Source organism: Leptinotarsa decemlineata, unplaced genomic scaffold, assembly GCF_025532065.1.
Source record: "Leptinotarsa decemlineata unplaced genomic scaffold, Ldec_3_MD MMD2_P_RNA_scaffold_2, whole genome shotgun sequence".
NCBI classification, from domain to species: Eukaryota; Metazoa; Arthropoda; class Insecta; order Coleoptera; family Chrysomelidae; genus Leptinotarsa; species Leptinotarsa decemlineata.
The window spans coordinates 17,447,859-17,473,045 of NW_027412529.1; the positions used below are offsets into that span (position 1 = coordinate 17,447,859).

The 25,187-nt window shown below is 36.9% G+C and overlaps 2 protein-coding genes across 6 annotated transcripts in view; one reads left to right on the plus strand and one right to left on the minus strand.

The window, feature by feature from the left end:
* The window catches only part of LOC111506746 (sodium-independent sulfate anion transporter), a 212,693-nt gene extending 197,267 nt beyond the window's left edge, over positions 1 to 15,426 (plus strand). For all 4 annotated transcript variants that reach the window (XM_074184501.1, XM_074184506.1, XM_074184494.1 and 1 more), the window contains 3 exons: positions 11,618 to 11,920; positions 13,084 to 13,229; positions 14,852 to 15,426. In XM_074184501.1, coding sequence (XP_074040602.1) covers positions 11,618 to 11,920; positions 13,084 to 13,229; positions 14,852 to 15,202 — 800 coding nt within the window. In that variant the 3' untranslated portion in view covers positions 15,203 to 15,426. The remainder of the gene's footprint in view (positions 1 to 11,617; positions 11,921 to 13,083; positions 13,230 to 14,851) is intronic.
* A 7,507-nt stretch (positions 15,427 to 22,933) lies between these two features.
* promL (prominin-like) overlaps positions 22,934 to 25,187 on the minus strand; it is a 99,374-nt gene continuing 97,120 nt past the window's right edge. For both annotated transcript variants that reach the window (XM_023161947.2, XM_023161946.2), the window contains one exon: positions 22,934 to 24,050. In XM_023161947.2, the coding sequence (XP_023017715.2) occupies positions 24,041 to 24,050 (10 nt within the window). In that variant the 3' untranslated portion in view covers positions 22,934 to 24,040. The remainder of the gene's footprint in view (positions 24,051 to 25,187) is intronic.

The following is a 25,187-nucleotide window of genomic DNA, read 5'->3' on the forward strand; positions in this document are numbered from 1 at the left end:
ATCCAATTAGAGGTGACATCCAAACCAGAAACAAAAATACTAGGTCTAATTTTAGATCATAAGTTGAATCGGGGTCCTCATATAGATTCACTATGTGATAAACTACGAAAGAACTGTTATGAACTGAGATTTATGTCGAATCATTGTTGAAGACAGATGCTCCTAAGTCTGTACTATGCAACTTATTGAAAAAATAGTAGCAAATAGAATAGATCAGTTGAGACTGCTATTGCTAGAAAATTCGAGTTTATTTAAATGAAATCGATAAGGGGAAGTACGTAGTTTCAATATCATTTGACTTGGCTAAGACGTTTGATTCAGTAAATAGTGACATACTGGTTAGTAAGTTATATAACATTTCTTCTGGAATGGATAAAATCTTTTAGGGAAGATAGGAAAATGGTGGTGACTGTGAATAATGCAGTATCTGATATTCAAGATATTATCCTTGGAGTACCACAGGGGTCCATTTTAGGCCCACTGCTTTCCTCTATCTATATAAATGATTTTCCGAAGCATATAAAACAAGGTTTCATTATCCTATTCGCAGATGATACTACCATAACAGTTTCCGGAAATACTGCGGAGGAGCTAGAAAACAACATTAATTCAGTCAAGGATGACATGATTTCTTGGTGTGATAGAAATCAACTAAAACTGAACGAAAGTAAAACAGTACATAAGCTTCCCGTTAAGGAAAACAGTGAAACTCAACAACATCCAACTCTCGGAAACAGCCAAACTCCTTGGTATGTTTACAGATAAAACCTTGTCTTGGGAGCCCCATATCGATCATGTCTGCAAAAAATTGAATCAAGCGTTATTTGCAATACGACAGATCAAAGACGTGCTTAGTTTAGATGGTATCAGGACTTTTTTCTATACATTGGCGTACTCACATATGGCTCAAAATGTATTAATGTGGGGTTCTTCTGTGGGGGCAAAACGTGTTTTTATTGTTCAAAAAAGAATAATTAGAACTATTTTCAATATTGCACCCAGGGATAACTGTAGACCTGCTTTCTGCAAGAACAAGATGCTAACGTTACCGTGTATCTATATATATAAAGCTCTGCTCCATGTGAAAAATTATGTACCCAATCTGAGAGATGAATCAATAGTTGCAACACGAAATAGACATTTATTAACTATCCCAAAACATAAAACATCGACATTCAAGGAATCACTTGCATATAATGGCATAATATTATTCAATACGTTGCCTCAAGATATCAAAGATTTGCATATTATACCATTTAAAAAACAAATAAAGGAGCTATTAACTAATAAGGGATAGTATAGCGTAGAAGAATTCTTAGAACGGGATACACTGTTATCATGATTATTGGTTTCACTGCATTTCTTTCATTCTAGTTAAAGATAAATTTACTTTTATATATATTTATGTATTGTATATATATGTATTATGTATATACAGTGTGTAACAACGAAAACTTAACAGAGCCGTTTTTGAATATAAAAAGTAAGATTTTTAAAAAAGCTCGGACACGTCCATTTCTAATCAAAGGGGGACACCTTTCAGACTAATCAGATTTTTCGTAGTACGCACTCCCTCGGAGGGGTGCGTCCGACGACCCTTATTTAGATAGGGAAAGTAGGTCGAGTGGCACCTTGTTTTAAAGGTCTTTCGAATACCTTCACAACTTTGTTGAAAAAAAATTTTTTTAACTATTAGTTTTCGAGATAATTTGAAGTAAAAATTGCCATGTTAATAATACATTAGACAGACCACTCGGTAACTTGTATGCCTAACTACTACTACTACTACTTATATGCCTACTTGTATGCCTAACAGTTTTCTTTATCAGTTTTTTGTTGAATGAAATCCTTTTTTTAAAATCAATACCCACTCCTCTTCTTCCAGTTTTCATTAGTACTTCGTTCGATTGTTTTGTTTAAACGGGTCGTGTATCGTTATTTGTTTAAAAATGCCTTACACTACTGCTGAAAGGGTTTCAGTTATTGCTTTATTTTTTGGCAACGACCAAAATGCTAATAGTCATTTAACGAGCAAAACCCTGGTAAACACCTAAGCAGAAATCACGTTCTGGATTTGGTCACAAAATTCAGGGAGACAAGTTCGGTTTTGAATAAGAAAAGAAATGTTCAGAGAAGGGTAGTGAATGACGATAATGCGATTGGAGTGATTGGTCAAGTCATCGCCAGATGACTTGAGGTTTATCAGCAATGGCCGGAATAAGCCATATGAGCGCATGGAAAATCCTTAAAAACCACAAATTCTATCCTTACAAAATTAAACTTGTTCATGAACTCAATGAGGATGATTTTGACCGAAGACAGGAGTTTTGTGAGGGCATGAGTGAGAGATTATTGCAAAATCCCGAGCTGCTTCATAACTTCAGTTTTTCGGACGAAAGCTCATTTTATTTAAATGGTTGCGTGAACCGTCACAATTGCCGTTATTGGTCGGATGAAAACCCAAGACAATACGCAGAAATACATACCCAAAATCCCCAAAAGTTGAATCTCTGGGCCGGAATATTAGGCAATCATATTATAAGTCCATTTTTCATTGATGGAAATTTAACCGGTGATTCTTATTTACAACTTCTTGAAGAGGCAATACAACCTCGTATAGTTGAAATAATTGAACAGGATCCAAGATGTCAAGATGAATTTATCCATTTTCAACAAGACGGTGCACCACCCCATTATGCCCAGCAGGTTCGAAATTTTTTGAATATTCATTTTGAAGGACAATGGATTGGCAGAAGAGGTCCAATTGAATGGCCAGCACCACTGGACAACTGTTTGTTGGGATATTTAAAGTCTAAAGTTTATGCTACACAGCCAGCCAATTTGGATGAATTACGTCGTAGAATTATTGATGAATGCCGAGCTATAACTCCTGAGATGTTGAATAATATAAGAGCAAAATTCAAACAAAATCTTTATTGTTGCATGGAGCAAAATGGCGCACATTTTGAACATTCACTTTAAATTTCCTATGTGAGTTACCCTTATTAGGTGTTACTTTTTTGTGTGTGCTTTAAAAACAATTATTGGGATTTATTAACAGTTTTTTAAACTTTTCTGTGTCATCAGCAGTCAAGGAAATCAGCAGGTTGTATTCGTTGTGTAGGTGGGTTTTTAGTATGATTCACTTTTTTATCAGAAACATAAAATATCCATGTCAAAAGGCAACCTTCATAAGGAAGTGCCACTCAATTTACCTAAAATGTAAGGGTGGTAACCAACCCCATCCCCCGAAAAAATCTCCTCGTAATAAACAAATAATTCTTAGTTTTTTACGAAATCAAATGGACACGTATTAGCAGGTTGTCATAAAAAGCAAAAATTTATTTTTTTCTGAAAGTTCTGAACGTAAATTGTACCTTAAAAACAATTTGATTTATTTTAAAAAGAGTTGAACTCAATAAAAATACCTTTAAATCTTCAAATTATCTCGAAAACTAATCGTTACAAAAATTTTCTTTTAACAGAGTTGTAAAGGTATTCAAAAGACCTTTAAAACACGGTGCCACTCGACCTACTTTCCCTATCTAAATAAGGGTCATCAGACGCACCCCTCCGAGGGGGTACGTACTACAAAAAATCTGATGAGTCTGAAAGGTGTCCCCCTTCAATTAGAAATCGACTTTTTTTTAAATCTCACTTTTTATATTCGAAAACGGCTCTGTTAAGTTTTCGTTGTTACACACTGTATATAGAGTATGTGTTTGTGTGTGCTTTATTTTTTATATATGTATATAGTTAAGTATCTGTTTCAAGTGTCCGATCTATGTTATACTGTGGACCATTATTATTGTTTTATATAATTTTCATATTTTTATTTATGACATGTCTGATATCATGCAAATGATCGAAAAGACGAATAAAGTTATTATTATTATTATTATTGGCTGTCACTTGCGCTATGGAATCTTGAATTGGGGTATGAGCTCCTCTGCTCGAAGAGTATTTATATTACAAAAGCGCGCGGTCAGAATAATTGCTAGTTTAGGATGGCGACACTCATGTAGAACCTAATTCAAAGAGCTGGAAATACTCACAGTTGCTGGTTTTTATATATATATGAAATGTGTCTCTACATTCATAAGAATAAAGAAAAATTTAGCGCAAACCAGCAAGACCACCCATACGCAACTAGAACTAGAGGATTGTTGATAGCGAATCCTCACCGAACCTCCCTCTCTATCAGAAGAGTCACCTATACCTTGGACCCAAACTGTATAACAAGCTAGATGTTTCTATTAAGGACTCAATGAACATCTGCATTTTCAAAAGACAATTGAAAAAATATCTTATCCAAAGAAACTGCAACACCGTTGGCGAGTTTTATTAGTTACTCTCGATAAAAAAACTGCTAATTACCTTCATATGTACAGTTTAGTATCTGTCGTGTTTTGTTGTTTTATATTTATACAGGGTCCTGCAACAGTGGCGCGGTGTTCCATATCTCAATTTAGGAAACAGATAAGAATCTAAATTTCTATACTATTACCTTATTGCACGAGCCTGACAAAATAAAAATATTGGCGGTCACACAGGGTGTTAAATTTTTTCTGGCCGGATCCCAACTGTGTTTTTTTAAATGGCAACCTATATTATTTATCGCTTTTTCGGTTTGTACATAGAAAATAAAAGACACTTTATGTATATCTTCACTTCGAAAATTTTTACGGTTTTCTAGATATCTAGCATGACAGGTTTTTTTTCCAATATTCGTCACTCAGAATATTTGAAATTATAAAGTTGTGCCAAGTCTAATTGTATTTATTTTTTGGTCAAATATTCTACAGTGGTAACTCTCTCAAACGATATATCTGAAGTCGACCTGTGATATACAGGGTATGAAAAACCGCTTGCCACATATTGTAAATAAAAATTTGCAGAATCTTCCTTATTTTAAATGGAACACCCTGTATATTATTGATCCATAAGGAGCGCCAACGAAACCTCCACAAATTTCATTAAGTATTCCCTATGCCTAGGTTCAATAGTTTTTCGAAAAATGGTCGTTCTTCCTATTTCTACGCCATAAACTCGATGAAAGACAAAGCGAAATCCATTTGACGACTGATAAGAATGTACGAAAGATATCTTGTTTCAATTTTGTACATTATAGCGTGTCCAAACAAATATTTTTTTACGAAATAAATGTATGTACCTATCACATTTTTCTAAATGGAATTTTTTTTTTTTTTCATTGGATGCAGAATTTTTCCCATAAATCGTGCAATATCAAACCAAACAAGATTAAATGAAAAAACATTGTGAATATTAATAATTTTTTTTCATGTTATGGTGTATATTGTAATGAATCAATGTAATGAATCTGAAGCCGGCCCTGACCGACGCATGACGGAATACCGCGAAAGAGCGGGAAGGATGCGGATGAGTCCCGAAATCCGCAGAGGGATCCGGAACGTTCGTTGACAATATAAAAACGTCGCTAATCGTCCCGAAGCGTAGTCTGTACCAAGAAAGCGATTCGAGCGGTTAACAAACGGTGAAGATAAATTAAGCGTTAGTTACTGAGTGGTGTAAATAAATTAGTTGTGATAGTGAAGTATTGTTAAAATAAATTTGTTTAAGACAGTTAATTCTTTAATTCGTTACAATTGGTGTCAGAAGTGGGATTTTTAAAATAAATTTGTGAGCGCTTGGTGGACAATTTTTGTATTACGGTGTAATTGACTATAAAACTTTCGCACTTTCGCGCAGATAGACTGGTGATTCATTGTGTTTCGCGAAGCGGACAGTACCGGACGACGGAAATGTAAACTGATAGACCTTTCTCGCGAAAAATAGACTTGTGTAAATAAATAAGTGTTTCGGACTCCATTAAATAAGTGGACATATTCAGTTTTGAGTAAAATAGACAGTAAGAGATAAAATGTGTTCAAGGAAAGTGCGCCTAGTGGACTTGAAAGTTGCCGAATTGAAGCAAGAATTGGAGGAGAGAGAACTGGATTCTTCCGGAAAAAAATCAGTACTCCAGAAGAGACTATGGGACAACTTGATTGAATCAGGAGAAGATCCCGAAACATATTTATTCGAAGTTTCTGGGGGTGATTGGAGTTCAATAATGAGCAAACTCGATGGACTTCAACAAAATTCGGTAAGTCTGGAGGAGAAGCTTCTGGAAAATTCGAAGAGTTTGAAAGATGAACTTCAACAAAATTCGGTAAGTCTGGAGGAGAAGCTTCTGGAAAATTCGAAGTGCTTGATGGAAGAACTTCTAGAAAATGCAGAAGGCTTGAAGAAAGAGCTTTGTAGTGTGGCAAGCCTACTCGAAGAAAGGATAGGAACCATCGAGACAGAGATAGACAAAATCAGAGAGGAAATCAAAGGGGAGATCAAAGATGAAATCGGAGCAGAAATGAAGAAAATGGAAAAACAGTTAGGCAATGAAATCAAAGGCGAATTCGAGGCAGAAATCAGCAATATTAAAAAAACAATTAGCAAGTTGCAAAACCAAATTGTTAATTCTGCCCACCCCACAGAAACGGTTACTGAAAACTCAATTCCGGAACTGAAAGATGTCAAACTCAGTTCTGAACCAGGAAAGCTCTCCATGAAGCCGCCCCAGTTCGACGGAAAAACTCCTTGGGCAAATTACCGCCGACAATTTGAAGCTGCGGCCAGAGCGAATGGATGGAATGCGGAAGAAAAGGCGGTAGCATTAACATTGGCGTTGCGTGGAGAAGCAACGAATATCCTGCAAACCCTCACGGCCCAGGAACAGGAAGACTATGACCAACTTGTAAAGCATCTTGAACTGCGGTATGGACAAGCCCACCTAGAGCACGTTTACCATTCACAGCTCAAGAACCGCTGCCAGAAATCAGGAGAATCCCTACAGGAGTTTGAAACCGACATAGCTCGATTGGTCCGTCTGGCGTATCCTGCTACACCCGAAAATGTAATGGAGCGTTTAGCAGTTCAAGCATTCTTGGATGGACTTCGCGACCAAGAAACGAGACAGGCCTTGACGCTAGCTCATCCCAAACATCTCGTGGATGCACTGGCAAGCGCTCTGGAGTTTGAGGCTGCGAAACAATCCTGCAAGAGCCAGAGCAAAGTTCGAGCTATCGAGGAGGATGGACAAGTGCCTGCAGATATTGAGGCCACCATCAGAAAAGTAATGAAAGAAGTTTTGCCTGAGAGGAAACAAATGAGATGCTGGAACTGTGATGAAATTGGACATGTGCGTAGCAAATGTCCAGCTTTCAAAGAATCGACACCCAAATCAGGAAAACTAGAGGGGGTCGATGAGAGGGAGCAATCGTCGGCCTGTACCCAGCAAGCTCCCGTAAAAAACGCACATGTTGCCGTTCTCCAACGACAAAACAAAGGTGTTTTCGTAGACGGCCTCATCAACAACGAGCCTTGCACCATGCTGCTAGATACAGGTCCGACGAGAACCTTTGCCAAAACACCGGCAAGAATTGAACCGTCAAGCTGGAAGTTACGCACCGCAACAGGGGAGCCAGCCAATGTACTTGGAGAACTACCCATTGAATTGATGTTGGGCAGCACAAAATTGAAACATCGTGCATTGGTGGCGGACATCGAGGACGATGCGATCATTGGAATGGACATAATGAATTCCAGAGGGTTCGAGCTGAATTTTCAAAACGGCGTCCTACGTGTCGGCGGAGAAGAGCTGGTGCTTCATGGAAGAAGCGAAGAGATGATTAGAGTCCTGTTGGCCGAAGACGTGTGCGTACCTGAGAGGGCTGAAACCATACTAGAAGCTCGCTTGGACGGTGGTGCGAGCAGCGGAAATGTGGTAATGTTCGAGCCCAAGATACATGACGAGAAAATTGGACAAGGAATTGCACTGGGGAAGACCCTGTTGCGTGTTGATGAAGTTGTGCTGGTCAGGGTCATGAATGTCAACTACTTTCCCGTGACCTTGAAGAAGGGAACAATGCTGGGGCACTGTTCGTCCATTTCCTCTATCATACGGAGTGTACGCAGTTCAGTTAGCCAAGCCAACAACTTGCCTAAAGAGTTGGAGAAGTTAATTGACATTTACTCCAAAGACATACCATCAACTCACCGATCTGAATTGAGGGAGTTAGTCAAGAGGTACCAGGAAATCTTCGATATTGGAGAAGGAAAAGGCGGCAGAACGAATGTGGTTCAGCATAGAATCGACACTGGGAATGCCCGACCAATCCGGCAATCGGCTAGAAGACTCCCTCTTGCCAAGAGAGAAGAGGCAGACAAGATAGTCAGCGATATGGGAAAAGAAGGAGTCATCGAACCTTCTGACAGCCCCTGGTCTTCCCCAGTCGTGTTAGTGAAGAAGAAGGACGGCTCGACAAGGTTCTGCGTGGATTATCGCCAACTAAATCACGTGACAAAGAAAGACAGCTACCCTCTTCCAAGAATCGACGACACCCTAGACACGCTAGCCGGCTCCACAATTTTCTCGACCTTGGATTTGAAGAGTGGATATTGACAAGTTGAATTGGCCCCAGAAGATCGAGAAAAGACAGATTTCACCATCGGCTCAAGATTGTGGCAGTTCACGGTTATGCCATTCGGGCTTTGTAATGCTCCAGCGACCTTCGAGAGATTGATGGAGACGGTTCTCAAAGGTATCTCATGGAAGACGTGTCTAGTGTATCTCGACGATATAATCGTGGTCGGAAAATCGTTCGACGATCATTTGAAAAATCTGGAGGAGGTGTTCATGCCACTGAGGAGTTCTGGATTAAAACTGAGTCCCAAGAAATGCCATCTGTTCCAGAAAGAAGTCCGTTATCTTGGCCACGTTGTCTCTGGGGAAGGAGTGGCGGTAGACGAACAAAAGATCAAAGCAGTTAAGGACTGGCCCATTCCAAAAGACATACATCAGCTTCGGAGCTTCCTTGGTTTATGCACCTACTACCGCCGATATGTGCTGGGGTTTGCCAACATCGCCAAACCATTGACTCGCCTCACAGAAGGGCAGATCCAGTTCCAGTGGTCTGAGGAATGCCAAGACTCATTCAAGAAGCTGAAAAGAGCTTTGATCAACGCTCCCGTTTTGAGCTATCCCTTACCTGATGGAAAGTTCATTTTGGATACGGACGCCAGCAACGTGGGACTTGGAGCAGTTCTTTCTCAAATCCAGGATGGACAGGAGAAAGTTATTGGCTACTTCAGCAAAACGCTCAGTAAACCAGAGCGTAATTACTGTGTCACCAGGCGAGAGCTGTTGGCCGTAGTCAAAGGAGTAGAGCATTTCTACAAATACGTGTATGGAAGACGATTTCTGTTGAGAACGGACCATGCAGCTCTCAAATGGCTTCTGCAGTTCAAAAATCCCGAGGGCCAAGTAGCGCGCTGGATTGAGAGATTACAAGAATTTGACTTCGAAATAGAACATCGAGCTGGGACTAGCCATAAAAACGCAGATGCCCTATCACGGAGACCTTGCCCCGATGACTGCTCACATTGTCGACGAGCAGAAGAGAAGGAAGCAGCTATTTGTAGAACTACAGCTGTAGACGACAACTGGGAGGATGATAAGATCAAGGAAGACCAAGAGAAAGACCCAGATCTTGGTTTAGTCATCGGATGGAAGAAAAGTAATCAAAGACCAACGTGGCAGGAGGTAGCAGGTTATTCGCCAGCGGTTAAGTCCTACTGGGCACAATGGAACTCCCTTACTTTGGAAAACGGAGTTCTGAAGCGGGTGTTGGAGTCTGAAGACGGTGCAGAAGAAAGGCACCAGACAGTGGTACCCAGGAGCAGACGACGGGAGGTGCTCAAAGAAATCCATGATGGAGTCACTGGAGGACATCTGGGAGTAACGAAGACCCTCCAGAAAGTAAGACAACGGTTTTACTGGGTTAATTGTCAAGCCGACGTCAAGGACTGGTGCAGAAAGTGTGCTGTATGCGCTGCCAGTAACGGACCTGGGATACGACCGAAAGCTCCAATGCGCCAGTATAACGTGGGTAGTCCTTTCGAGAGAATCGCCATCGATATCGCCGGCCCGTTCCCAGAGTCCCACCATGGGAACAAATACATCCTGGTAGCCATGGACTACTTCAGCAAGTGGGCAGAAGCCTATGCCCTGCCCAACCAGGAAGCCTTTACCGTCGCTGACGTCCTGGTAAAGGAATGGATATGTCGATTCGGTGTCCCATTGGAGCTGCATTCGGACCAGGGCAGAAATTTTGAGTCCAACCTGTTCCAAGAAATATGTAAACTGTTGTACAAAATTGAAACGAAATATCTTTCGTACATTCTTCAGTCGTCAAATGGATTTCGCTTTGAAAAAAGTCGAGTTTATGGCGTAGAAATAGGAAGAACGACCATTTTTCGAAAAAAAAGGGCTCAGGGCACATGATATTATTATTATTATTATTAATTCGATTTCACAGTAGGTTAGGTAAGGTTGGGTCAAAAATGAGGAAGTCTATTGTGGGTGAGGGTTTATTGTGGCTCACACCTATTCAAACTCGACCAAATAAACTCAACTTCTTGACAAAGCCGATCAGTTTCTATGGTGAGTGATCTTTCAGGTCAGATGATAAGAGTGTGGTTCTACCAAACTCTGAATACCTGATTTGGTCCACAGCAGGGCAGGTACAAAGAATATGCTCTGCTGTTTCATCATTTTTCAAACAGAGGCACACTGTCTTCCGACAGTCCGAGTCTCTGCATATGATGATTCAGAAGACAGTAAACTATAAGGAGGTCTGTTAGACATCGTAGTTACTCCATAGTGTAGTCCAACAACTGTTTGGTTTCAAGCTTCGAAGGGTGAATGAACGGCTTGGAGTGAGCCAATCCTGGAAAATTTTGCCAGAAGTCTTCAAATCTTCTTGCCATCCAGGAGTTCAATGTTTGTTTGGCAAAACTTAAAGCAATGCAGTACTTGCAGCACCCTCCTTTGCAAGGGAGTCAGCAGCCTCACTGCCTTCCTGGCCATTTCGGCCAGGAATCCAAACCAGAGAAAATTTGTTAAGTTTTCGTATTGAGGAGAGTAGTTTTTGGCAATTTGCTACCAATTTAGACGTTGCTCGGTAGGAGCCAAGAGCTTCCAACGCCTCTTGACTGCCCGAGAAAAATGTTATTGGCTTGTGTGTGAGGTTGGGTTCTACCAATTCTACCATTCTCTCTGCACACAATTCAATAGCATAGATTTTCGCTCGAAATACAGTCGCATAGGCAGGTTGATATCTCTGTCCTGGGTCTGGAACTGAAATCACCAGTAACTGATGAAGCTAACGTGTAGTGAAATGCGTTTAAAATAAAATGTATTGTGAAAATTCTTCAATTATTATCATGGAAAATATTTGATTGAAATTGCTAATAATCGCCAAAAAAAGATAGTCGATAACTTATCCGACAAATTTTCAACATCATTTTCTTGGTCCGACAACCTGAATATGTTTCGTACAAAATTATGACAATTTCAATCTTCCATCTCAAACTTATAATAGAAGATCGAGGTGTACACACTGCATTTTTATAAATTAGTATTTATCCACAAGAAGATACAAAGGAATCGATTCAATTATAATAATAATAACTTTATCCAACTTTCTACTGATGGAAAAATCTACCTAAAAATGATCAATATCGCACCTTTTCATTACAGCAAACGGCAAGACTGTTGATGCAACACAAGAACTTTTGGCCCTCGGTCTCTGCAACATAGGTAACTCCTTCGTCCAAGGATATCCTGGTACGGGAGCCTTAGCAAGAAGTGCTGTGAACAATTCAAGTGGGGTCCGTACGCCCTTGGGTGGATTTTATACCGGTGTTTTAGTTATCGCAGCCCTTCTTATATTCACTCCGTATTTTTATTACATTCCCAATGCTGTCTTGGGAGCTGTCATCATTGCTGCCGTTGTATTTATGGTTGAAATCAAAGTGATAAAGCCAATGTGGAGATCGAAGAGTAAGTGGATATATTTATTTTTTTTACTGAGAATTTTTCAATTGATCAATCTGTTCTGTTTCAACAAAATGGCTATTTATGATATGAGTGATAAAAGTAAGGTAAGGTTCGTGAAATTGCTCAACACGCTACGCTCGTTTCGCAAACTTTTTCACTCACAAAATGAAACTTACCTTCAACACGAATATCATACAAAATTTTTTGTACAACTATAAAAACACATTTTGACATGTCTTGTCAGTTAACTATTTTCATGTTATCGCATTTGCTGTGAAGTGGCCGTGTCAGGTGACGCCGAATAACCTAGTTACCAACAAACAGTATTGTTTACAGCTCACGCGTTTTATTCAAAGTCACAGTTCTTGCTGGTGTTTAATGTCTTGCATAACGAAAAACAATAGTGAGGAATTGTGTTTTCAATTGAATTGTTACCAATTGTTACCCCACACCGTGGGGTAAGTGATCATTGGGACGGAGAATCATGTGTCCTGAGTAAGCGCGGTGAGCCAAGAATGACAGCCTTCTGCATCTGTGCGGCTAAGATTTCTGCCTTAGTGCGGCAAGCCGGTATGATTTTAAGATTCGAGAATAGAGAGGACATCATTCCACCAAGGACTTCAATAATCAGAACAACCATCTTGGCAGAGTGATCTGGATAGAGTCTGCGGAGTTCGAAGAGAAAATCTCTATATTTTATCCATTTTTCCTCCTCTTTTCTGACGATATTCGTCTCGCCAGGAGCTGAAAACTCCACGACAAATATCGTTTTGCTCTGGTGGTCGAGAAGGACCACATCAGGCTTATTAGCTTGTATGAGCCTGAGGGTGGGGAACGAATAGTTCCAATAAATTCGGCACTTCTCGTTCCCCACAACGGATTCAATATCCCCCGGAGCGTAGGGCAACACCGGTGTCTCGTCAATACAGTAAGAGTGCCGTAGATAGTAATATAGCACTCTTAGGGCCGCGTTATGTCGATGGATATAGGCCGAGACCGCATATGCTGGACATGCTGATAGCAAGTGCATTATGTACTTCATCGATATCTAAAGATTGTCAATAATTTCGGCTTTTTTCTGTAGAAAAACGTCATATCATGCTCAGCACATCCTCGAATTTTCAATGTTTCAAGAAAATGACCAATAAATCACTGTTTGATTTCAGAGAGCTGCTTTATTGTATTTTGCGCAACTTTCATTGCATGTCTTGTGCTGCACTTGGAAGTTGGAATCTTAGTAGGAATTGGAATTAATCTACTGTCGATACTATACCATGCTGCCAGGCCAAAACTTAGCGTTGAAAAGTTGAACGTAAGTAACTCACATAAGTCTTTGATTTCACTCCAACATTATCAACACATTTTTACAAAAAATCCAAAATCTATCAATTCTGTTGAAATAATCTAACTTGTTAGGTAGAATTATAACCTCTGGTTTAAAATGAATCTGATGAAAACGTGTTTTCCGTCTGAAATTGAGCAGCACTCTCCCGCGTTTCAGTAAACGGGGTTACTGAAATTATTTTCTTATAACTAAATTACTTACAACTTTATATTCATTTGGACTAGGCACTACCTTCGGTAAGGATCATTCAATGAAATATTAGATGTAACTATTGTTGTAATTTGTTATTTTACCTGATAAGATTTATTTGACTACATTACATTGTGAAAAATGTTTGTAGCAAGTCATAATATTAGGATAACTAACTATTAGAGGATATTCAATAACCAGGCCGGACAAACTTAACAGTAATTGTAGACGCGTACATCAATTATACAACATCCAAGTGGATGAGAATGAGATAGTTATTTGGATTTTATCAATCATCATAGCGGTACGGAGAAACAGAGATGAAAAGGAAATTTTCATATGTAAATGCGTCCCTTTTACCCCCACGCCACGCCGCAAATATTTGAAAATCATTTATGTACACCTGTGTACCAAAGTTTAGCTTCCTAGGACTTGCCAGTACGCAGAAACAAAGATGAATGATATATGATGGAATTGGCCAATACTTGTAAAAACACGCCAGAAGAAGCCATTGTATAGCGAAACACATGTTGCGTTTTTCTAAAATCGTTTAGGGAAAATCTCACAATAAAGTGTTTTTGAATACGTATAGATGACTGAGTGTTGAGTTTATAAGTATTATAAGTATCGATTTCTAAAAGACTGGCTATGTTAATGTTTTTATATGCATCTGGACTTTGAGAATTGCGATAAAACGTAGGTATGTCAGTCAAACTTCGCAGACTATAATAGCTCGCTACAAGGAACGTGTTTCATAAATTTGATTTCATACATCAGAGAAGTCAATTGTTGCTCACCGTGCCATAGAGAACAGCCACAGAATAAGTAAGAAATGTTTGAAATTGTGATCCGCATATGACAAGTTTTCAGATTCCTTCGAAAGTTTAGGAATTGAAATAACATGTGGAATTAGATCTCTGAACGGTGACAAAGGTCCTATCACCAACAGGCCTTTGTTCGCACTCTTACGTTATTACAGACAGGAAAGTAGTAAAGTTGAGGTATCAAATATATATCAAATAACATTAGGAACAATAAGGAAACACTGAGAATTAATTTAATAACCCCCAGCATTATGTAAGGAAATGATTCCTCTGGATGCATATATAAAATCATTAACATAGCCTTGAAAATAATTCTTAGTCATCTTCAGAATGATGCGTATTTGATCAGCGAAACGAGCGTCGAGGCAGTGTTTTTATTCTAGTGAGGGAAAAAGGTTTTCATTTTATGCTAGAAGTTCCGAATTCTACTAATCAAATTTTTTGGAGTTAATTCTGTTACCAATGTTATCACAATTTAAATCAATTAGAAATTTAAAATGCACAATCCCTTTTCAAACTATCTTTTCCATGATCTGATAACTCTATTCTTTAACATCCTCTTTGTTTTTTTTTCAGACTGCTGATGGTGTTGAGTACTTGATGCTCACACCAGATAGATGTTTAATCTTCCCCTCAGTCGCATATATCAGAAATTTAGTAACAAAATACAGTTTTCGCCAAAGTATACCAGTAGTGATGGACTGCTCACACATATACGGGGCGGACTACACCGCTGCCACCGTTATTGAAATGCTGACACAAGATTTCCTCTCCAGAAACCAACCTCTGTTGTTTTACAACCTCAAACCATCAGTATGTGCCGTTTTCGAAGGCCTATCACCAAAAGGCTTTACTGTGTTTTATGCATGGAGTGATCTAGATGATTTATTGAAAAAACATTCATACGTTACCAAGGAAGTTGTATGAAATAATGTTCATTTTAAAAGTAGTGGTAACTGAATACTAGCAAGTCTATTCTCATTGTATATTTCGATAATGTATTTATTTCTTCAGTCAAAACGGCAGTTCAACAATATAGTTTTATAGTGAATTAGGTGATTTAGTTCAAATGTTTTGTGTTACAAAAACTCGATTCCGTCATGTTCCTTGTGATGTATTTGTAGTGTAATATAAAGATAATAGTTTTAGTATATATTGTTTTAAATTTTTCCTGATCAGTTATCATATTATGATGAATTGATGAAATTATTGGAGGAACATCTTGCACCAAATAAGAACAATGAATTCCAGAAAGACTACACTCAAACGTAATATAAGTGATTGTGAATTCACATGCGAGTGCAAGGAATCATTTGCAAAAATATTCCTGACAGCTCAATTCATTCGTGGCTCATACAATAATAGCATTCGTGCATTACTTCAGTCTAATAGCAAAAACTTTCAAAGACATTTTTATGAGAGCAATGTCAGTCAACTTTTCCCACCAATCTGTTCATAAAATGCACAGAAATCATTTACGTTCATATGTCCTTTCAAGAACTAGAAAATTAAGGTACAATATAGGTTACTCATCAGTCGAAAATATAACTTCAAATCACTATAGGACTGCAGAATATTTGTCTCAGATGTGGGAAATTCAATCATATCATGAAAGCTTGCCACATTGAATAACCCTCACCCAAATGTAACGTGTAACAGGACTGGTCACGTTTCTGAGGTATGTATCAATTCATCAGTTGATGAATTGTCATGATTCACGTTAAATCGCGCGACAATATAATGTACAACATATTATTGATATTCGTCAAAATCAGAATAGTTCTGACACTGATATGAGTCGTTATTACGCCCACATCAACATAGAAGGAAAATCAATCGAGTTCAAAGTAGATTTGAGATCAGCTTATACGTTTCTTCAACGCCAACAATTACAAGATTTCAATCTAAATATTCATCTTCAACTAGCCACCATCGGATTACAAGATGTTTTCATACCAGACGGGAAGTTAACATCCCTTGTGGTAACATCAAAATAGAAAATGTTTATATTGTGCCAGAAAATTATGCTGCTATTCTTGGTCGAGTTTGGATCCGTCGCCTCAAGATAGATTTGAATCAACTAAGTCAACAAACAATTTCAATATCCTCTCACAGATTCAACATGTGGATTGTAGAGGAACTAAGCGCAACTTATCCAAACGTTTTCAAAGAGAAAATTGGATGTGTTCCAGGTTTCAAAGCCTATCTTCATATCAAGGTCGATGAGAAATCAAGTGAAATTCTAACAATTAATATACACAGAGTTACATACAGCATGAGCCGATTATCTTTTGGGAGCAAAACAGCCCCATCAGAATTCGACCGTATCATGGATCAGATTTTATGAGAAGCACCCATGTCACCCTAAAAAATTTCACATTCGAGTGGACAGCAGAATTTGAAGCAACTTTCATCAAACCCAAACAAGAAATTGCCAGAGACCAAGTTCTCATGCCTTTAAATCCATCGTTACCAGTGAAACTTGCATGTGACGCAACTTCTAATGATATTACTGTAATATTTTCATACGTTGCGGATGGCAATGAACGACCCATCGCATTCGCTTCAAGGTTTTTGACTTCTGCAGAACAAGGTTACTCTTAACTCGATATAGAGGCCTTGGTTTTTTTCTGTGGAACGATTTCATCAATATTTGTTCACCCTCTCATTCATCCTCATCACAACAAAGATTGCCCAAATGACTCCAGTCCGACTTCAAAGATACCGAACATTCTTGTCTGGATTCAATTACACATTATCCTTCAAGAAAAAATAAGATAATTCTGTTTCTTCGCAACTTCATATTGGTTCAGTTATCGATTACGAAGTTCTCCATTTGTGTAATTCGAACATTTCACAAATAACTATATTCGAACTGACTTATAAAACGCTGGAAAAGGAAACACTCAAGGGCGAAACACTATCAGCAATTTTGAAAGATCTCATACAGGACTCAAATCATAAAACGGAATTTATTGTAAACTATGACGTTTTATTCAAAGGCCAGCGAATTGTTAAACCTACATTCTTACAAGCAGCAGTTTTAAAAGAGGTTCATCGTGTACTCACATTGGAATGACTAAAATGAAACAGATATACATATGTTACGGATATGCTGTTGTGGCCAACGACAGAAAGTTGGTAAAATACTCCTCCGTTACTGAGCAACACCACTGTCTAATGGGAAGGCACCATCAGAGCTATTTCTCAATCGACAGATTCCTATCATTTTTTAATGCTTTGAAAATAGTTCATTGTGAATAATTAGCAGCATTAAATGAAAATGTACGACAATCCTGTGTGCTAGAAAGAGTTCAAGCAAGGTATTACACCAACATAAAAACAGTTATGGAAGTCAGGTGAAATTATCAAGAAATTTGGGCTTCTTCACTATCAAGTGAAACTCGATGGTGAAGAGATGTAGTGATCAGATAAGATCAACCAACTTACCCAAAAGTAAATCTATCTTTTTCGTGCCTTAAGTAGAAGTTACTCATCAAAATCGATCAAAACAGCCTAATATAACTGATTTGGTGACGATTCCAGTGCAAGATGGATATTCAAAATGAGGTATTCAAAAAACACAATTTAATGTGAGATTTCAACTTGAAAGTTTACAAAACCGCGACGGGCGTCACAATACTTGAGAATTTTGACGCCCGAATATGCTATCGTATAGCGAAACACGTGTCGCGGTTTTGTATATTCGGGATAAATCCTGACTGGATATATTATATGAAAAACAGTATTTTAGGATTGCAGTCAGATTTTGAAGGTTATTCAAACAAAACTCTTTGTTTTTGTCAAGCTTTCGGTGGTGCTTACCACCTTCCTCGGGACAACAGGAATATTAAATCAACAAAATGGTTTATTTACCACAAACTGATCTACTTACTATCGTGAGATTGAAGAAGAAAATAAGTATCTCTACTAAACATTTAACATTTTTTTCAATATTCTTTAAACATTTTTTGTGGGGGACTCAATAGTTTATAGTATTTTTTTGGGTTTATAACCTTCCACAATCTGAAAAAATGAAAGCTAAATCAATAGAGAATCAATATTTGATTTTGTCAATCGATTTTTTTCATTTTGTAGTCAAAAATAGGCAAAATTCGATCAATTACTGACTAATTGATCTTTCCAGTAGTTTACATTACTTTTCGAGGTGAACTTTTCAGGTTACCCTTTTCTACACTTCAGCAGATTCTCTATTGATTTATCTTTTCTTTCAGATTGTGGAAGGTTATAAACCCAAAAAAACAGTATAAAATATTTTTTTGAAGGAAGTGGCTGACACTGACAATAAATTTTAAGAGGAAAATTTTTATTAGACGTGGACTTAAATTTTTTTTATATTTGAGAATGTTAGTATAAATTTGGCTGAGATTGAATCAGTTTTTTTATTGAAGGATCAATAGTCATTATTGATGTGTACTATTTCCAGAAATACTTTTTTTAATTGGTTTGATTCTGTACAAAGGGCAGTGGAATTGTTGTAATCCATTTTATAGTCATTATTATCAACATGTTCTGAAAATGCATTATCAGTGAGGTCCGTATATGGATGGACCGTAAATGAATTTAAATTCCTTCTGACAAATTTGTCAATGAAGCCAAAAGCTTTTTTACACAAAAAATGGACCCCATATTGAATGTTGTATATAAATTTCAATTCGTAAATTGGCCAGATGAATGCGCTGATTTATATGTATATTTTTCAACTATGTACATCTTGGCAAATCTAGCTGTGCCGCTGAACATTGAATGCGCAGTAGATCAGCCGACGTAGTGGTAGTGGACAGTTACCATCTCTCTTTATCGTTGGGCATCTCAGAGGCACAGCTGGATTTGCCAAGCTGTATATTCTATCTAGTATGAATTAATTTAGAATAAACGTAGTTAAGACAATACAACTGGCAACATCCAGCAAGTCGTAAAACAAAAGAGTCGTTGTGAACAAGACAAATCATAATCAATTGAGTGAAAAATGTATACAGAGAAAAGAAAAAAAATAAATACAAAGAACTTCTTTCTGTCTTTGAGAATGATCAATTGAAAATCATAGAAGCATTCGAAATCAAAATGATTTTCTTTCAACCTCATTTCCGAATTTTTTGCATTTCCAGGGCGATTTTTGAATATTTCTTTTGTGACTAGGTACTGAAAGAACGTCAATTATGTGACAGTTTCCTATTGCATAAGTAGGCAAAATGAACCATAACCTTTGAACCAATCACAGTTCTCCATATTCATAAGTATCTACCTCCAAGCCCAATATCAGATGAATAAATTCATAACTTCAGAGTTGTGGTTCAGTTATTTTCAATCGAAAAAAAGGGCTTAAGAATTTTGTACTTCAGGATTTGTTCTGAAACGTTAAACTCAAACAATAAAGCTGACGAGAATTAGCAATAAAAACTCGGGAAGTGAAAACGAGTGTACACCACCAGAATTTTGTAATGTGGCAAAAAAACTGATATTTCAAATATTCAAATAATAACAAAATGAGATTAGTTAGCAACCCCGATAGCTTCTTAGAATTATTCTCTTGAAATTACTCAAGTCGAAGTCAAGTTACATATTTTAGTTTTATTTCTTCTATACAGATAAATCTTAGGAACCAGCTTTTATATCATATAATGAATTTATGAGTTTCAATTGCTTTAGAGTTTATTTTCTCATTTTTTGAGCTGATAAAACTTGTATTTGAAAATGTTTTCTTGCAATTATTTTATTAATCATTTATTACTCATCACTAGACATATTCCTTAGTGTGAGCATTTCATTCATCATCGTTGTAGGGTCGATCCTTACAATATTTGTTCAAATTCCACTAAACTATCCTTTACCTTTGCTGAATTATACAAGTTGAAAATTTTGATTTGATAATCGTATCGTTGGGATGCATAAAACACCATATGTCACCATCTAGGGCAGTTCGCCATATTGAATTTAGAGTGATGTGATGTTATTTTTTATATTCTTTCATTTGATACAGATCATGAATGTGCATGAAAAGGCTAGTCCACGATATTGAATTTATATCCCATGTTATTTTCAGCAAACCCTTTCATTTGATACACATATCATGAGGTTGCTCAAAAAATCTAGTCTGGCTGGACTATGGATTCACAGTGATTTCATATTATTTTTTGAAACCCATCATGGAAAAGCCTGAAAAGACCAGTCCGCCATCTTGACTCGTCCGCTATATTGGATTTAGAGGAACGTAATTTTATTTTTCATATTTACAGCAAACCCTTTCATTTGATACCCATATAATAATAGTAATAATAATAATAAACTTCTTTGATTGACGACTTGTTTATTTTGTGGAAATTCATGTTCACTGAGGATACACTACAAAAACACACTTTTGTCTATTTTCCACGCTATTTCTTTATTGTGACTAGTTTCGGCTATTACACCATTTTCAAAATGGTTAGTTTTGAAAATGGTGTAATAGCCGAAACTAGCCACAATAAAGAAATAGAGTGGAAAATAGACAAAAGTGTGTTTTTGTAGTGTATCCTCAATAATAATAAAGATCTTTATTATTAAAAAAAAACAAGATTGAGGAAATATATTCACAGAATATTTTTGAAAATAAAGGGCGAAGTTCAGTTCAGTTCCTTAATAAATTCAACAACTGAACTGTTCTTCCACTTAGCCTTAAAAAAATACCTCTCTATTGAATGTTATCTAACAGATATGATAAATATTAAAAAAAAGAAAAATACACAAATTTGTCCACACTACGACAACTTTACAGAAAAACGATGTGAAGCTCTGAATTCATATCACTGGCATGTCTTAAAACCCAGCTGTGCGCAATTCAAGGGGAAGGTCATACATCACATGACATATTTCATAACTAAAACACCTGATGTAAGAATGATTTCATGGAATAGGTTGGCGGCATGCAAAAGTCTTCTGTTACTCATAAGTCTTAAGCACGAGTTTTGTACTTTTTGAATTTTGCGTTTATACTGCTCACTCTAATGTGGTCCATAGACAGTATTAGCATACTTAAAATGTGATAAAACTATTGCTTCACATATTAATTCCACTTGCAGTGGAAGGTGCCAACTCGATATTTACGCTATTGATTGATATGTTTATGGACTCTAAAATGTGTAATCGCTTGGACTATGGTCCAAATAATAAAACATTTGATTTTTGAGAGTTCACGACCAGTGTTCTGTTGCTGCCCTATAAAAATTATCCAAGTCTTCATTAAGTTCATGCAAGAATCATTTATATCTAGAGGGGGAAAACGGTAATAGATTTGGATGTCATCCGCATAGAAGTGCACCTTGTAGTGATTCAAATTTCTGATAATATTAGAGGAATAAAAAAGAGGATCGGCCCAAGTATAGAGCCGTGCACCACCCCGCGTTGGAGAGATAGGTGAGATGAAAAAGTTTCATCAAACGTAACTCGTTGATTTCTTCCATTAAGATAGTTGGCAAACAAGGTAATAGCTGAAGTTGACAGACCAACATAATGTAAAATGACATCAATAAATCGTGGTTTATGGTGTTAAAAGCTCTGCTGAAGTCAAGAAGAACTAGAGCTGTATAATGTTCCCTATCTGAAGCTATGACAATGCCATATATAACATGCAGCAATGATGTAGCATAACTGAAACCCTTTCGAAGTGCTCAAGAAAACTTATCTATTTTGGGCGCCAAATTGGATTATAATGGTGTCACTTAACATCATACATTTCCATCAAAATTGAACGTGCATGCGAAATTTCAGTTCAAATCAATTTCTTCCTTGGTTATTCAACTGGAATATGACATTCAATTGGTATGTAATTTTGACACAAAATTACATAATGAAAAGAAAAACAATATATTCAATTGATCTTACTGTATATATAAACAGTGAAGATATTGATCTTATGCCAAATTTGTTAGCAAAAACATCAAGAAATTTGTCTTGAGACCTTTTTTAAACAGAGACTTCTTGAAAAAGCAGAAAAACTTCTTGTAGAAAATATTACAGTTAACATAAAAACAACAAGCAAGAAATGTGGTTATCACTCGTGAAAATGAAGTTAATCATTCGAGTGAGTAATGGCCATTTTTCGCGAGTAGAATACTATACTTTTTCATGACTTATATCAGGAATATCTTAAATCAAGATTATTTGTGAAGGATATTTTGAACGAGAGTAATATCATTAAATTTCATAACAAGAAACAACAGAAAAACAAATCATTCAAAAATACTTTTTATTTTCATTTCATTCATTTAAATAATTTGAAAATTGGCTGGTTGAAAAATGAGAAAATGTCTGTTGGTAGGATTTCAGAGCTTTAATTTATAAATCCCATGTTCTTCCAACTACTACTAGTGTGACAAATATTTGAGTTACAATCGGAACTCTCATTTTGTTTTTCAGTAATGGACTTTCAAAAAATATCAATTTCTTCCCCACATTTCAAATTTGTAGTGAAGTAATCTAGTTTTACAAATTTGACGTTCGAGAACATATTTTGAAGATGATAAATTCTTAAAGATTGTTGGCAATTAAAAATTGATTGGCTTTGAAGGTATTGAGTTATGGAGCTTTCGACAATGTAAATTGTCTTCATCGGGGCTACAATATTCAAAAGTCTATGCTTCTTACAGAGTGACAAGAAAACACCTTTTTAATATATATTCAAAATTTTATTATAAACATTGGAATCAATTATTTAACATTAAGTAATAAATACAAGATTTTGAGTACAGTATTGATATATGGCAAAATTTGGCTTCAATTCATCTTTTTTAAAATTGAGCACAAATTATGATTGAACACAGAAATATTTACATCTAAAGTGGAATACAATACTTGGAATATGAGAAAGTTTTATCCAAACACTTCAAGATGTGATGTGAATAAATATGTCATTGTATCAATTATCTTCATAATACCAAGATGACAAAAAATCAACTCCCCATATAACATAAGACAATATTTATATCATTTCAAACAAAAATTTCATATCTGTAAAGATAAGTGTGATTTGAAACGTTAATTATATAAGAATACCTATACATAGAAAAAAAACTATATTCTAAATATTTCAATGGAAAACAACTGGAGAACATCACATAATCATGACTTGCTTTGAGAACAGAGTACCAGGAAAGAGTTGCAATTATCCAGTCATGTTTTACTTAATGTTTACAAACTGATGTTCTTTCAACATCACCTGAATTATCAGGTTCAAGAGTTCAGGTTCAAGATTCCATATTCTTAGCAATGTTTTGATGATTTCCAGCAATGCTCCTTATAATTAACAACACAAACCTAATTTGTATTGATTGCACAAAAATTAACCACTTGATCACAGACTAGCGCTGTCAGTTTTATCTAATATTAGATGAATTGTTCTGAAATAATAAAAGAAAGATACAGTAATAAAATAAATTCAACACTAACTTTTGAACAAACTAAAAATATTTGAGAAGTCTGAGTATATCACATTAACCATATCTTAATTCAATAGATTGTTTGATTTATTTTTCGTCAAAGTTGAGCAAAAAAATAAATCTCTCATAGGACTATATACAATGAATAATCTTCTCAGCGGAACTGAGTGAAAGATTTTCGTACTGATGGAAACAGAATATTCCTAAGAATTAGTTTCTATCATATGGCATGACTTTTATATTCCGCAATTTCTCGTAATTTCAATGTTTCATGTCAGTCTGTACATAATTTCATCCATATTTTGATTAGATCCAGCTCAGTCTCTGTCCATTACTGCTCACTGAAAAAAGAAAATGAGGAATTCAATGTTGCTCTTAAAATGTATTGAATTCCACAAAATGACCCTCAGTCAGATTATAATGAAAAGTTGTATCAGACAGGAGAGAGGTTTTATAACAAGATGGGTGAGACTCTAGGGTACCAAGAGAAAAAAATACCAGTAGCTGAATCCGAATTCCCCCTTTCTTATAATTTATTACTCTCTGTCTTTTTTCTAGTCAATTTTTCTGTTGGTTGTAATTTCTTTCATCATTTGTTTGAAGGTGATTGACAATGTTTCATGATGAATTTCACTAGTTCGGACTTCCATTGTCTACTATATAAAATGATTTGTGTGCAAGCACTGGTTGTGACGGCTTCTCTTCCTTGCGAGGCTCCTGCCGTCTTCTAGCCAAAGTCTTTTCTACCATCGCTTTGGAGTAGCCATTCCGTTGAAGTGCTTGCACTTCCCTACATCAGAGGATTATCGGAGAGGATAAGAAAAATTGGTTCCAAGTACAACATCAGAACCTGCTTCAGATCCGGTAACACTATCCGTAGCAGTCTCACGAAAACCAGGCCACCAAACGAGGACTGCGATTCCAAGAATTGCATTTACCGGATACCCTGTGAGTGCGGAAAATCCTATATTGGTGAAACTAAGAGGCCATTGAATGTTCGCATTGCCGAGCACACACAGCGAGGGGAAACCAGCAAATCAGGAATAGCAGACCATGTTTGGACCCATCAACACAACATCGAGTGGTCCCAAGCTGAGATCTTGCACAGAGAGGAACATTGGTTTAGGAGAAAATTCAAGGACGCCGCATACATGTTGTCCAACAACGTATTCAGTCAAGCCAGCGTAGAAATACACAACATATGGAAACCCATCATCAAGCGAAAAATGGCCAACTCCCACCAAAACGGTCATCTCCCACGGAACCAGTGGAGCGGAAAATGGAAAGCGGGGATAAGTGAAAGTACTCGAACCATCTATAAATAGTCATCTCTCGGAGGAATCAGTCCATTCATCACCCGAAGACGATTGTAGATACTAACAATCGAAACGTCGTGAACTAACGTGACTTGGAATCTCTCCAATTTTTATTTTTATTTTCTTTTTTCATTTCTTTATTTTTATTTATTCAATTGTTCT